General features: G+C 37.2%; 1 protein-coding gene across 7 annotated transcripts in view; it reads left to right on the top strand.

Annotated features, from left to right (window-relative positions):
- LOC123508626 (E3 ubiquitin-protein ligase Nedd-4-like) overlaps positions 1 to 16,286 on the top strand; it is a 38,612-nt gene that overhangs the window by 5,317 nt on the left and 17,009 nt on the right. For 2 of the 7 annotated variants that reach the window (XM_045262449.1, XM_045262447.1), the window contains exons 5-10: positions 469 to 629; positions 2,824 to 2,838; positions 3,195 to 3,357; positions 9,531 to 9,658; positions 9,978 to 10,125; positions 14,272 to 14,427. In XM_045262449.1, coding sequence (XP_045118384.1) covers positions 469 to 629; positions 2,824 to 2,838; positions 3,195 to 3,357; positions 9,531 to 9,658; positions 9,978 to 10,125; positions 14,272 to 14,427 — 771 coding nt within the window. The remainder of the gene's footprint in view (positions 1 to 468; positions 630 to 2,823; positions 2,839 to 3,194; positions 3,358 to 9,530; positions 9,659 to 9,977; positions 10,126 to 14,271; positions 14,428 to 16,286) is intronic. The other 5 variants (XM_045262452.1, XM_045262450.1, XM_045262451.1 and 2 more) reach the window with 3 other exon arrangements.

Here is a 16,286-nt window from a genome sequence, read left to right as displayed (position 1 = left end):
ACATTCCAAGCTTTGACAGTTCTGTATGGAAAACTGTATTTCTTCACATCCCTCCTGCATGTGCCCTTCAATTTCTTCCTATATCCCATCATGGCTCGCTCGTCATGCACTATAAAATCTTTTCTGTCATATATGTTGATTCCTTCTCTAGCTTTTTGATATCCTTTTTCAGATTCTGTGACCAAACCACTGCTGCATATTCCAACCTTGGACATATCATAGTTATAATAATCTTCTTCATATCCTCATTCTCATTTCCTGTGTTTGTGTGTGTACATGGGGGGTTTATAAGCCATTCTAAAGTATAAATTTTATAAGTTTCAAGATTGCATGGACTGGCATGGCAGTAAATGTATTAAGACCATAGAAAAATGATGAAATATTAAGCAGTTTTGGATGTAAATTTGCAAGTGAAAGTGTATTCAGATTTGGCTGCAGATTTGTTGACACATTTTGTGGTGTGCTCAGGTGAAGCCAGCTGAACACAAGCTGGTGCTGGAAGTGTTTGACGAGAACCGACTCACACGGGATGACTTCCTGGGCCAAGTGGAGCTGTCGTTGGTCAACCTGCCACGCGAGGTGGAAGGACGGCAGATCCCTCACCGACACTTCAAGTTGCAACAACGGAGGTGAAAAGCCAGATGTGTAGATGTGTCTGACACATGTTCTTGAGAGCTCCTCTGCAAGGAATGACTGATGGAAGGGTCTTGTTTTACTGCTATTCTTGCACTGTTAGTTAGCGTGCTCCACTCTACTAATCCTCTTCTCATCCCCCTTGTTTCACATATTGCAGTACTTTGGCTTCATTGGAGATTGTTTCCTTGCATACTCTTGGTAAACTATACTAATACATAATCTTAGTATTCTCATAGTCTTCTCATTTAGTGGCATTGTTTTGTGTGTGTCAACCCAGAGCTTGATGTCACCTACACAACTCAATTATTATTTTGATCAATAATAACCTTCCATCTAGTAATTTTTATTTTCCACAAACAAGAGAAATGCATGACTTTTTACTTTTATTTTATCTATTTTATGATTTTTATTTTCTTTGCTTTCTTATGATTTTGCTACAGTGGTGCAGCAAGTTTTGCTGTTAATTGGTTCCTCAAAACAAATGCATGAAACCTTTCAGTCTGTCTTCATTATGCTTTGCTACTTGTAAGGGAGTGTGTGAAGCTCATGAAGGTTTTAAGTTAGACTGGTGGTCAGCAGTGGCATCTATTTATTATGTTTTATAGCTTACTAGATGCAACACAATTTAAGCATACCTTTTCTTGAAAAATATATAAATAAAAATCACGTCACCTGATGTTTGTAGCTCTTCCAAAACATGCAAAGTATGTTCATTCTGCATGAGCACAGGAAATGACTTACTCACTGCACCGCTTTTAGGAACTTTATATAAACGAACATATCAATTAGGGAATGATATGCCTAAAGTTGTGGCAAAAAGTTGAAAAAAAAGTTAATGTGAAGATAAATAGTTCATAAATCATGAGAAAGCTTAAAAACTTTTTCAATATGAAAAGTATAAAAAGGAAACCTCTGATGTTTATCTTCTGAGGCAAAAAATTCAATTTATATATTTCTTGTCATTGTTATCCATGCATTGTTTCTTTCTATTAATGGAAAAAATATTGTTATGTAAGTTAAAGTTTCATCGAGGAGACGTCTTGTGACTCCTGGATCAAATCAGATATACACTGGGCAAGGTATTGGACCCCACATTCTCTATGCCAATCACTGCCTGCTTGTTTGCTTGCATATGTGTGTGTGTGTGTGTGTGTGTGTGTGTGTGTGTGTGTGTGTGTGTGTGTGTGTGTGTGTGTGTGTGTGTGTGTGTGTGTGTGTGTGTGTGTGTGTGTGTGTGCACATGCAAGATTTGCACAGCTTCTTTCTGCTTACCATTATCTTGTTTAGTGCATGAATAGCACTACAAAATAAATACTGCTCATGTGCATTGCTGCTATAGTATGTAGATGAAGTGTACATTGATCTAGAAAGCGAGTTTTTAAGAGAGCTATATTGTGGCTTTTATATGACACTTCAGCACCTAAGTACATACTGTGTGTTGGTAACCTAAAGCCTCACCATATGTATTGGAATTAAAAAGAAATATCTATTTATCCGTGTGTGTGTGTGTGTGTGTGTGTGTGTGTGTGTGTGTGTGTGTGTGTGTGTGTGTGTGTGACACACCATCACATGCAGCCTCCTTGAGACAAGAAAGATAGATGTTGGCGCGCACAAGGGGTATCATTCACTGCGATGGGAGGGAATACCGAGTACCGAGTATCATCGTGTTCTGCCTTTGCCTTTGCAACACAGGGAATACAGCAAGGTAACAGTATTCTTCCAACCCTGCCACTGAGTTTGCTGCCTAATCCTGCCTCTCTTGCTGCAGGAGTCCACATTAAACCATCAGAGTTAGGGTATGCATTCTTTATGGGAAAGGATATCATAATGAGTGTTGTCCTGATGGGGAAACTCAGATAAATAAAAAAAATAAAAAGAACAGCCATATATATTCTGCAGTCTTCCATAGCCTGCACACTTAAAGGCTACATAGTGAAACTTGGTGTACCACTGTACAATTTGCTGTTCTTTAGTCATATTTTATTTAATCTATTTATTTATTCATTTGTTTGATTTTTATTTTATTTGTATGCTCATGATTTCATTATTTGATTATTCATTTTGATTTGTTTGTTATTGTGATTTATTTACTTATTATTTTCATTTTTGTGCTATTTATTCTCTCTATCAACCACCACCTGAAGAGGAAGAGACAAGATTATAAAAGTTGTCCTGTCTTCCTTTCAGAGGATGGAAAAAAGGGTATGGGGTGGCACAGCCTGGCTGGACTCTCCATGGCCGGGTTGGGAGAGTACTGCCTGTGTATTTCCTGCGTGTCATTTAAGGGACAGAGTGAGGGGACTAGGAACCCCCTCCTCTGTATTTTTATTTCTACATTGAGACATGGCATGATGTCTTGTCTCAGTTACTCTCCTTCACTGGGGATGTTAACCTGCTATATAGATTGCATTACAAAATTAAACTCGCTAAGAAAATGTATTTAGCTCTCCCTTTCAGTGTGGTGTGGTTCAGGCCTTCCTTTGCTTCCAGCAGCCTGATCCTCCTTACTGCTCCGTCAAGATTGTTCTTACAGGCAGCATTGAATCCCTTGTTCACAGTTCCCGGTCCAGGGTGAAGGGCCACCTACAGGTCTACATGGCATACATTGCCGATGATGGTGCCAGCAACAGTGGGGCATCTGGTGAGCAGACTCCAGAGGAGGCTGGCTGGGAAGTGGTGAGCATTGACAACAGCAGTGGCCAGGAGGAATCCCCTGCACAGGTGAGTCTCCAGCAGACCATTGCCAACATAGAGGAAAGGTGTGCCACTTTCCCTCAGTTAGCAATCAGTTGTATACTTTCCAACTACATGCCTTCCCTTCCTTTCTTGCACTTGAGGCCCTTCATTTACACTCTTGTTTTCCAGTGACTGATAAAGCTTTTATTTTCCTTTACCTCAACTGAGAAATATCATGCGTTGCTTATGAATATATTCATTAGTTTTTATAGCTTTCAGTTGATTATTGGTACAACTGACTTTAAACCATCAGTCAAGTAAAACAAGGGCTTCACTTACTTCTACTTAATTACTATTCAGATCATGTCCAAACAATTGCTGCAGTAAATTCCTATATCGTAGCTTCCTGTAGTAGAAATTTGCAAGCCTAAAACTCGCCTTTGAATTGAGTACCTTTTCCTCAGGTATTTAAGAGTGCTGTAGCAGTATAAAGTGTTTCTTGTTATCTGCAGCAGCTGTATGGGTCATGCACATTATCCATTTGAGCAGTGAAGTCTTGTTTTCATTGTCATGTTGTTTGGATCAGACCACCAGGTATCACATGCATAAAGTGAAATATGTATAGTTATAATCGGAAATTGAAATACAGCTTTCTTTCAGTCTCAAAGGCTCAAAGTGTAGTCTTTGATTTGGTTTTACAAAATTATTGACATATCAGAGGACTTAAGAGAGGGAAATGCTTAACACAATGGAAGCTGAGTGAGGAGAGTTAAATGAACTGTCCAGGGCTGCAGTGCTTGTCTTCAATCTGTAGTGCATGGAACCTCACTCTTAGGGTAACTTATCATTCAAAGCATGTCAATACAAGTATCCACTCACACATGTTAAGGAGCTGACAATTCTTAGTTAAGTCACCTAGTTTTGAAATATTTTGCCACATTCTCTCTCTCTCTCTCTCTCTCTCTCTCTCTCTCTCTCTCTCTCTCTCTCTCTCTCTCTCTCTCTCTCTCTCTCTCTCTCTCTCTCTCTCTCTCTCTCTCTCTCTCTCTCTCTCTCTCTCTCTCTCTCTCTTAATGATAATGCAGCAAACCCAGTCTAGTAATCTGCCATAGCTACATATGGCCTCTCCTTGTTTTCCTATTCTGTGATAAATACATGTCAAGATATGTAGTACATTTCATGAGAGAAGTATATACATAATATTATCAGCAGTGTTTCCAACATTTTTGGGTCTTATATTTTATATTTATCATTGGCTATATTCAAAATTTTTATGATTTTCAAGTGTGTTTTTTGGTTCTAGTAATATATATAGTTAAAAAAAATTTTGTTCAACTGATAGAGGACTCAAATGATAATTTATGTGGTCTTTAAAAAGTTTTGTAAAACGATGAGGAATTCAAGAATACAGGGATTGATGATGTGGAAGCTGGAATGTTTTGTTTACCTCATCATAAGGATTTGGCAGGTGTACTTACTGTGAGGTAGACTTGAAAGTGTAAGCTCATTTGGTATTGCATTTCTTAAAATAAAAAAAAAAAAAAAAACTTCACTGCTAAAATGGATAAGAAATGATGAAAACTACTTTGCAATGAAATGACAAGTAGATGTCATGAGTCTTAGGTAACTACTGACATACAGGTACTTCCTGATATACGATTGGGTTATGTTCACAAAAATGCAATCATAGAGCAAATGATCATATAGTGAACTTGAGATTGAATGCAAAAATAGGAATATGTTCCAAGACCTTTATATATGTCCCTGTAAAACCTAACTTAACGTTGAATATTGCCTAAAGTAATGAAGCACATGCTACACGAATGAAGCAATAACATAGGATGAACCAAACATTTTTGTAATTACTCTCACTGTAGTATGGAGTGCTGATGTCCCCTTGTAGGCTAAAGGGCATTGTAACTGTGTATAATTTCATTTTCTTTTTATTATTGTTCTTTTCTTTTTATTATTGTTATTATCATTGGATTTTGAGATGATGGTTTTGCACCTTGAGCCACACACCACAGCAGGTTCCAGGCTGCCACCCTGAGAGGCAGCACACAACCCTTGACTGACACTCAGCACCCACTCACTGCTGGGTGGACTGGGGCAGTGCTCTGTGGTGCAGTGGTCACCACACTCAGTTTGATGCCCAGGTGGAGCAGAGAAGGCTGGGTGGTCTCCTTATATTGTGTCGCAGTCCACCCAGCTGTGAGTGGGTGCTAGGTGTTAGTCGGGGTTGTGTGCCGCCTCTCGGGGTGGTGGCCTTGCACCTGCTGTGCCGTGTGGCTCAACAATGCACTCCCTTCATCCCCAAACACAGCTTCTGCTAAAACATATGAGAAACAAATTACAGTGGAGGCTCAATACTCGAATGCAAAAGTTCAATTTAATATTAGAAAAAATACCTTACAGTCGAACATCCACACCCGTGGTTGTAAACAAAGGCTCCCTGGCGTCCCCGTTCCCCATCCGCCAGTTGTGATTTGTGCTGCTGCGGTCATCAGAATAACTTTTTCTTGCATTCTATCTGTAGTTTTTCATTTATAAACTTACAATAAGGGGACTGTCCAGTGGCCATGGTACTGAAAAATATTAAAAAATCCCCAAAACACCACAAGAGCATCCCCGAACACATGGCAACATAGTGATGGAGTATTTTGGGGGAAATACGCTAAAATACATGGGGTATTTAAATTTTAAAGCCACGCCCTGCCATGCCCACCGCAGATGATAATAAGCACGGAAAAAGCCATGAAAAGTGGTTTCTTTGGTAAGGAAAGGCAGATGCTGGCAACTCAGTACTATGGCATACCCTCTCCCCTTCCATTTCAGTGTCCATGTGACTGCGATGGGAGGAGGATGTATTGAGTATCTTGCCCGTTGTTTCACGCCTTGCAAGCCACAGTCCAGCCTATTTTGCCTGCCTTTTTTGCCTTACAATGTCTAAACAAACGGTGCAAGGGGAATGGGAGACACCCTCGCATTCGAGTGACTAATACCTACAGTCATTGTAGGGGCGGCCGGGTGCTATATGAATCTTACAGAATATGCTAAACATGCCTAAAAAAACATATATGATGCACATGGTGGTGTATGAGCACGAAATATCCAACCCAAATAAATGTACAGGGTCATAGAGAACGAAAATGACATCTCTGGGGTTTTTTGCCTTTTTTCTCAGTTTTCAGTTTTTTATAATTCAAATCGTATCTTCTCCCACATTTCCCAACAGAATTTTAATTTTGAGGTATCATTTTGAGGCTCAATGTAGCTGCTACATTTCCATCTCATAGAATTTTGAAAAACTTATTTTCTCTGCTGCAATGTAATTTTATACAAAAAAGAAAAAAAAATAAAAGAAAAAATTCATAATGGCCATCAGAATAAAAAATTCTAAATTCTATGAGATGGAAAGTTTTTTTTATATCACATACTTCATATATGTACCAGCAAAATTGAAATTGCTCTCCGGTGACAAAGTTTATAGGAAAAATGTTATTTTCCAAAAATTGAGTTTTTATTTTTCATGCAGTTATTTAATGTTTGATTCACTTGTTACTACTAAACTAACATCTCGTAATAGCCATCTATCAGTGAAAAAAAAAAACTACTCACATACCTCTTTATTTTCGAATTTTTGAAAACCTAACCCTTAACACCAAAGGCTTACTAGTGGTGAAGATATCTGGTAATCAAACGTTTGCACATTTGGTCACAAACAAAGTTCTGTCATCTCCCTTCTTGCAGCCATCACTGTACTGTTCTGATACTGTATTACTGGTAATGCCGGTAGTACCGATATACTAATGCCGGTGCATTCTGCGTTCTGTTGGTAGTTTTTCATTTAGAAACTTACAATGGTACCAATGAGGCTTAGTGGTGAAAATAAGGAATCTAGTGAGAGTGCAAGTGTTAGTGAGCCACAGCACTCCATTAGTGGGTTCACAGGAATCACATCAGGAGAAACTTTATAAAGACATTTTCATGGATGGTGACTCATCCTCCAGCAACCTCCCTCCTCCTCCCTACTCTTCTCCCCTCCTCTTCTAAGTTATTCATCATCAGCCTTCACTTACAGTATGTACAAATAAAAAATGTAAAAAGAAAAAAATATATTTAAATTTCTATAAACTTGAGGTTTTACTAAGATTAGAACAAATTACCTGATTTATAGGTATCAATGATCAAACTTTTTAATACTTGAACAGCCATTTGTAACTAATCAAGTCAAGTATTGAGTCTCCACTGTATTATCATTATTATTGTTATTATTATTATTATTATTATTATTATTATTATTATTATTATGATGATCATCATAATCATTATCACTTATTGTTTATTATTTGCATATATGATGCTTCATCTCCATGTGTTGATGATCATTGTTGGCGTGGTTTTTTACTGAGTGGTCACAGGCTGCCTTCCCTGTGAGACAGTTGCAGTTTGGCTGTTGGGCATCTGTCGTGTCACGAGTTGCAATCATTCACTCACTGCTGGTGGGGGCACATATATTGTTCTTAAGGATAGTGAAGGGGTTAGAATAAAAGCAAACACTGTGTAAAATAGCAGTACAGAGTGTGACTTACCACAGAGGCTAGCCAGTGAATGACTGTGATTCCACAAGTAATCTCACATACAAAATAATTCAGAGAAATGTAATAAATAAAACATAAGTTATAAATTATAATAATAATTGTGATGATAACAATAAATGAACTCAATATATATATATATATATATATATATATATATATATATATATATATATATATATATATATATATATATATATATATATATATATAACATATCCAAACAAATGCAGCTGTACTTTCCTGAAGAATGAGTGAGTGTGTACTCTGGTGATTGTAGAAATGAAGCATAACCAATCGTTTAGCAGGCAAGAGGTAATAAAGAAGAAAGATCATTAATGGTGAAACATTGTATAACAGTGAATTATATTATGGGGGAGTACCTTTATGTACTTATTGCTTTGAGAATGAAAAGAATGAACAGTTATGAACTCTGAATATAATATTGGATGTCCTTTGGGTAATGTAATTGTAGAATAATTTCCTTGGATCACATAGAGATCAGTCATTGAAGAACTCTTGAGATGAGTTAATTTTTAATGGTATATGTTACCTTATCCTAACCCATCCAAAGTATAGCTGGGATGGCTGATAATTTTAGCCATTTCCTTGACTGCTCTCTCTAACCAAGCTGTAGAAGTTACAGAGCTCTAGCATTAGTTAGCACTGTGTAGTTGTTATAGCTCTAGTATTGCTGATAGTAATGACATTTAGTTGATTTCCCCTTTTTATGCTGAACGTCATTTTACAGTTTACTGCATTTGGGAAAAAGTGCAGCATACAGGTTGGTCCCCTTGAGTTATCTGGACTAGATTAAGATCAGAGACAGGCTTTGTTATTTTGTAAAGATTTATCCATTCGTCCCTGCCATAGTCATGTTTGATAATTATTGTTTGCTATTGCCGAAGAGAAAAAGAGGACATTTGATAAGAGTCACTTGCAAGGTTCCTGTAAATGTTCTTTGAATTGAAAGATATAGTATCTAGTAGAGTGTTGATGTGTTAGTGGAAGAGATGACTTAGGTGTGTGCAAAGTATGTTATCTACTACATAAACTTTTCATTGTTACTTCTCTGTCCTATCCTCAACCATCCCAGTACCTTGATGGCACGCACTGCACTACCATGTACCTACTTGTCTTCAGATAAATTTGTAGTGTTGATATTTTTGTATATCACTGATGGTCTTGAGAGATTGCTGTCTATGTAGGATGGATTCTAATTAATATGTAAAAAAATTTCATATTCTATATATTGGAAGTTCACTTAAAACTTAACAGATGTTACATGCCCAGTAATTCCTCAGATATTCTAGAAGTTTGGGACTCTAAGGTGGCAGTCTGCACTGCAATATAGAAAGAAAAATGAAAAAGAATTATCAATCTTTCTATGAATAAAGATAATGAGATAAATATTCATCTTGGTGTCATACTAGAAAAAAATCTGTCATGCTTCTGTTTTTTGTCAAGATAGTTGTGTTTGTTTGCAGCTTGTCTAACTAAAATTCAAATGAATAGTTCAGGTGATTCTTAAGAAATAGTTGTACTGGAGTGCATGCCAATGTTTAGTATAGTGTATTGTGACTTCCTGTGCCACACCTGACCACATCCTTGTGTACACAGCCTGTTGTAGTGCCCAACGACAGCCAGAGTCCACTACCTGGTGGCTGGGAGGAGCGACAGGATGCAAATGGCAGAACCTACTATGTCAACCACAATGCTCGCACCACACAGTGGGAGCGTCCCACCAGGTACTTCTCTCCGTTTAGTGTTAGGCAGACCTCTTAACTTGTGGTAAAGGGAGCCCCTTTGAATAACATCTTTTTGTCCCTAATGGAATTTTATCAGTATCTTTAGCAACTACATAAATAATTTCAGACTTATTTTAGTTTTTTGTTTAGTTAAATGGGCCATGTATTAAGGAGATTGGAAGGAAAGTCTCTAGTTACTGAAACACTGCAAATACATCATACAATGTTCCTGAAATCCATCTGTCAGAGCTTAGCTAGTGTGGTGTTGTGTGTTGGTGCTGCCTCCTTGTGTGTGCATGACTCACCTTGCTTTTGACAGTTCCCAAGGCAATGATGAACAGGAGCGGTTTCAGCGGATGGAATCTGCACAGAATGAATTCAGAAATGAATTTCGCCGAAGGTTCCATATATCGGTGGATGACAGTGAGGTGTCTGGAGGTGGGAATAACTCCAGAATCCTACAGTGGGTAAGTCTGAATCCTGTTTGTTCTGTGTTTGTTAGTGCAATCATGAAATATTCCATCACTATATACCTTTAAATACTTAATTTAGAAAGACTGTGTTTTTCTCATGTTTTGCTGGAGTCAGTCGTTTAATTGAGCTTGTAGCCATTTTTGTTTTATTTTCTATGTGGATTATCTAAATGCTTGTTTTTTTTTTTTTTTTTTTTTTTTTTTTTTTTTTTTTTTTCCAATTATTTGTGTGTTTGCATTGACGTAAACATTATCTGATACTTTTTGTCCTTTATTGTTTGATGTATCCTTGACTGGCTTGGCTTGGCAGGTTGTCAGATGTGAATCCTCCTCACTCACTCAAAGACTCATTATTGTTTTTTCATTGCCTAACTCCTTTTTTTTTGTGAAATTACTGTATTTGTATGTGTTAATGATGTGGGGATGTTGTTTCCTAAATGAACAACAGTATGAAGGAATGTGCAGATAAATAATGGGATCAGGAACACTCACATGGAACTTTGTCAAAATTTCACATGTGGTTTGATTTGATTCAGTACCAGTTGATTGATTACCTTTTTTTATTTATTTTTTTTTTTATTTGGAAAGAAAAGTTATGTATAATGTTCAATGTTACTGCTTTGCTGTGGTCTTGTGCACTGTGCAAAATATGATCTTGATTATTTAACCACATGCTAGTAATTGTGTGAAAAGAAATCATACTGTACTGGCAACTGTATGTATTTACCCTTACACTCTACCACACACACACACACACACACACACACACACACACACACACACACACACACACACACACACACACACACACACACACACACACACACACACACACACACACACACACACACACACATTAGAAGAGAGAAGAACAAGAGGAGACATGATAACTATGTATAAATTGATGAGCAAGATTGACATATTGGACAGAAAATTGATAAAGGTGACCACAAGTAATCATCTCCGAGGACATGGAAAAAAACTAATAAAAGACATCTGTCTAAATGACGTGAGAAAGTACAGTTTCCCGCATCGTAGTATTGATAAGTGGAATAAACTGAGCAGTGATGTCGTTGACACGGTGTGTGTCAATCAGATGAACGAGAGATATGACAGGAATGGAGAAGGAGACAGGACACAGAGAGCTTAGCTCGGGCCCTGTAATACACAAATAGGTAAATACACACACACACACACACACACACACCGCCCGGTAGCTCAGTGGTTAGAGCGCTGGCTTCACAAGCCAGAGGACTGGGGTTCGATTCCCCGGCCGGGTGGAGATATTTGGGTGTTTCTCCTTTCACGTGTAGCCGCTGTTCACCTAGCAGTGAGTAGGTACGGGATGTAAATTGAGGAGTTATGACCTTGTTGTCCTGGTGTGTGGTGTGTGCCTGATCTCAGGCCTATCTGAAGATCGGAAATAATGAGCTCTGAGCTCATTCTGTAGGGTAATGTCTGGCTGTCTCGTCAGAGACTGCAGCAGATCAAACAGTGAAACACACACACACACACTTTGCTTTCCAGTATTACACTAGCAACACGCATTAGTTGTGTGTTCATTCATGATCAAAATTGGCTCTTCAGTACCATGATACCATAATGGTTACATGGATTATCCTGTGTATCTTGCCAGTGTTCACTTTGTACCTTCTATTGGAACATCAAGAGTTCTGAGTCCCATCACACTACTAAATCCATGCCTCTTAAAACAAAGTAACACAAACAACATAGTATTACATTTTCTCTTGTGGTGAACTAATATTCATTCCATTTTAAAGAGTATGCAAGGAATATGTGAGTTTCACTCTCTCTCTCTCTCTCTCTCTCTCTCTCTCTCTCTCTCTCTCTCTCTCTCTCTCTCTCTCTCTCTCTCTCTCTCTCTCTCTCTCTCTCTCTCTCTCTCTCTCATGAAGCAAAGGAGGATGGAATGATGAAGAAGCTCATATATTTGCTCTATAAAACTAGTTATTATTTAATTCAATTTCTCATCCATTCCTAGGTTATATTTATTTATTTTCCATACATGTGTAACTGTTTGTTTTCTTCCATCATTTGTATATCTGGAAGGTTACACAGGAGTGCTTATTGGCTGAAAGAAAAAAATCATGAATCAAATGATGGTGTGAAGGTTCACTGAATTCCTTTTGGCAATTATTTTGCATTCTGCTTCTTCCTTCAACACTGTAACCATTACTCTTAGTCTTGGTTGATCTGTAGCCTTGCCATTCACATTATTTAGTTGTAAGTGCACATTTAGAATAATTAATTTACATCTTGGCTTGTTTTTTTCTTTCAATTTTAAAATGAGAATGAAAATTTTGTACATTATGTTGTTAAGCTGCTTTCTTTCACAAATTATTAGCATGTTAGTTGTGTTAGCATAGTTGCATTCCACTCTATCCTGTACTATTGACTAGTGCTTTTAACCATGTTTGTGAGATGGCACTTCAGTGTAGGCTTTTTTTTTTTTTTTTTTTTTTTTTTCCAAAATTTTTGTTACTCTTGACTCCTTCCTATGTAGAAGAAAATAATGATGTTCTAGCACTCCTGTAAGACATATACTACCAGTGTGGTATAACATTATTCTCACTGTAGCAGTGAATGCCAACCATGTTCTAAGAGTGACAAAGCTAATCCAGTAGCAAGGGTTGCCATGTGTTTGAGAGTATGAGGATCCAAGACTCTGGTTGTGAGGCTTGCAACATGCATTGGTTATTGGTTGGATTATATATTGTGGTTATTATGAAATATAAATGAATTGGCAAGAGAGCTTGTTGCAGAATCCAGATGCAAGTGTGTCAGATACAGTGGTTGTACTGATAGCACAAGAGTGTTCTTGGAATTGAAGATAAAGGTAATAATAAATGTTGAACATGGCATTTGTGTTATCTAGACTGGCTTGAGTATGGTGACAGCAGTGACAGGTGGCTAGATTTACTTTCCAACAGAACCAGTCAGAGGTACAGGCCAAAACTACTGAAGAAAAGGATTTCCTGTCTTCCTCGTTTTGCAAGTTTATCACCAAAGTGGGTCATGCACTCAACCCTTATTCGGTGCAGCACAACATGGTCAATGCAACAGATTCATTGTGTAAAAGGCAGATCGTACCTGTCATGTTTTTCATTTTACTGTTGTGTAAGTTTACCAATAGCTACAGGGAATACATTGAATCCATGTTCCTCACCTCTTGTCCCTTTTTCTTTTCTTTTCTTTTTTTTTTTTTTTTTTTTTTTTTTTTTTTTTTTTTTGACACTTTCCAACAAAATTGCTATTTGTCAGCAGTGCTCCATGTCCCTTGCAACAGGTTCCTTTTAGGTTTCAGCTTCTGACATTACCAGACTTCTTCAGCACACCACCTGTTCTCTCTCAAGCATCCATTCACACAGATGGCCTGCAATCCAGACATTTCAAATTATGTTATCATTTATGCACAATCTTTAGGAGAAAGAGGGACTTATATTAACTATTTAACCAGTATAAAAATTTCTGCATTTTGAAGAGTGGTGTGTGTAATGGTCAGTGATTCATCATGTCTGTGATGTGTGAATCTTGGAATGTGAATAATTGAGAACTTTTATGTATGTGAATGAATATCAAAATTGCTTGTGTGTAGTATAACTATGGCATTACCCTCAGTTCTCAGTTGGAAATATTTACATGAATATGCAACTTGAAATGTATTACCAATCTCTTCAACATAATTCATGTGGCAAACCTTCTGTATCTTAAACTATTTAAGATTTTTTATGAGTTATCTCTTTATTTGCAAGAAAATCTACTTATTACATTTATATTTTTATTTATTTATTTATTTGTTTAATTATTTTTATCTATTTATTTATTTATTTATTTATTTTATTTTATTTATTTTGTTTTTATTTTATTTTTTATTTTTATTTTTTATTTATTCATTCATTTTTTTGAATGGCCATGCTGCATGTGTGAGCTATCTGTCTGTTGAAGTGACAGTGTGCTCCTTGCTGTTGATGTCAACCTTTGTGTTGGTGTGATAATAGACATACATTAGAGGACTGTGATTGATCAGAATGTTCTGACTAACTGTTTTACTCTTTTTTCTCACGGTCTTGCATGCCACCTTTTGCATGGTTACATGACTGGCGCTTTGAAAATGTTTAGCAACAACTCGGTGCCCAAGAAGAGGGTGATGATGGTGATGAGGATGATGATGATGAGGATGATGAGGATGAGGATGGTGATGAGGAGGAGGAGGAGGATGGGGAGGGACACCAAGAGGAGGCACAACCTGCCTTTGATCAAGTTGTGTCTGGAGAGGTGAGACCCATGGCTGTGATGTAATGTAGTCTGTTGTCATAATGCTTTGCTTGTATTGATTAGATGAAGACAGAACATATTACACTGTTGAGATCATGAAACATTAAAGTTCAGTCAATGTCAAATGACTCTGCTTTATATTCATCACATTTACTAAGGTAGTTGCTAGTGATTAGGATAAGAATAGTACAGCTACTTACTAGATAGCCAACAGTACTTTGTCAGTACATGATGAGCATTTTACAAATTAATGAGTTGTGACAACAGTAGCTTTTGATTTGTCATGTAGTTTGTGCAAATTGTTAATGGCTTAGAGGCCATAAACTGTACTTTGAGAATATAAGAAGCAGTCAGTGATAGAATTATTTTAACTTGCCTTAATTATTTTCTTGTCATTTTGTATAATTTCTACATAAGTGACTGTCATACATTTAATTTTAAATGAATAATGCATATCATTAGTGTCAAGTAAAATTAAGCCCATTTTCTTAGTGATATATAAAGTTTGGGGCAACATTACAGCATGTTAGTGAGATATATTACCTGCATGGCAAACTCTGTGTTGTAAGGGCTGGTGTACAGTGTCATTACGTGCAGGCTGGGATATCTTACTGCATTCTAAATGCCTCTTGACGAGATTTATTTGCCCATTCATTAATTCACAGCTAGACTGAATCACAGAGACGGTCTTCTGTTTTGTAGACTTTTTGCATTTCTCATTAGGTTTCCTGTCAGGTAGCAGGCCTTCCTCACTTGCAGCTCATCTTCTTTTGATCATTTTTATTTTAATATATTTTTTGTGATAAACTGAAGATGTCAGGGCATTATATCTTGTGTGAGATTAGTGTAGAGCAAAAACAACAAATGGTTGTACAAATATACCCTTGTCTTATGTGTACAGTTGATTGTAAAAGAAATGCATTCAAGAGTTATGTAGATGGTAAAGGGATTCATTAGCTAAATGATGCTGCAGGAAGCAGGTAGGTTGTAATTGTATTTTGATGTGGCGTGGGATGTGTGTGCTTGTGTTTCCTTTAGTGCTAGCCAAGTGCACTTTTTCTTGGCCTATTACAGCAGATGGTGCTGTCAGGATTTGCTTCCTGCTTGTAGTGGTGATGCAAAAGTCGAGTTGGCATGACAGTACAAAGCTGTGTACAGAGCTGACGTTTGTCGGCAGTTACACGGTCATGGCATGACACAGCATGCTGTGGCCTGGTTTCTCTTCTCTTCATGTTTGCTTAGTAGGAAATAGTTTGCTGTTAATTATTTGTTTGATTTGTCATACTTTCCATATCAAGCAGTGTCTAATATATTGAAAAAAATAATGGTGGTTAATGATACATTCACATTTAGCATTTCTTGTGAGAGGGAGTTTGCATATTCCAATTACAGATGTTGCCAACACTTACCTAATCACATGTTGCAAAGGAAAGGAACTGTTTACTTGGCCAGAAAAATAAGTTATTAGAAATATGACCTTTATGGTTGACAAGGTACATATTCCATTGCTTGATTAGTAACTAGCAAAATGTTATACATAGTTGGAAATATGAGTTAGGTTTGTACACACATCTAACATGGAAAGACAAGGGTATGATTTACACCATACAAATCATATACTGGTAAAGTATGCATTTAGGATTTCAGGACAAAATTTCAGAAATTTTAAAAAATTTGTAGATATCTGTTTTTCCTTTCAATTTTGACATTCTTGATAGATAGGAAGATAAGAGGTTCTCTGGGTGTGTTCAAAACCTTCATTGATCAATTTGCTTTTCCTTCTAACTTACACATCATCAGCATATGGGACACCAGGTGTGGGTTTCTTTTTTCACTCTGTGTTAGTTGCTTTTACTTCC

Source organism: Portunus trituberculatus, chromosome 25 (genome assembly GCF_017591435.1).
Source record: "Portunus trituberculatus isolate SZX2019 chromosome 25, ASM1759143v1, whole genome shotgun sequence".
Lineage (NCBI taxonomy): Eukaryota > Metazoa > Arthropoda > Malacostraca > Decapoda > Portunidae > Portunus > Portunus trituberculatus.
This window is presented reverse-complemented; position numbering and strand designations above follow the sequence as displayed.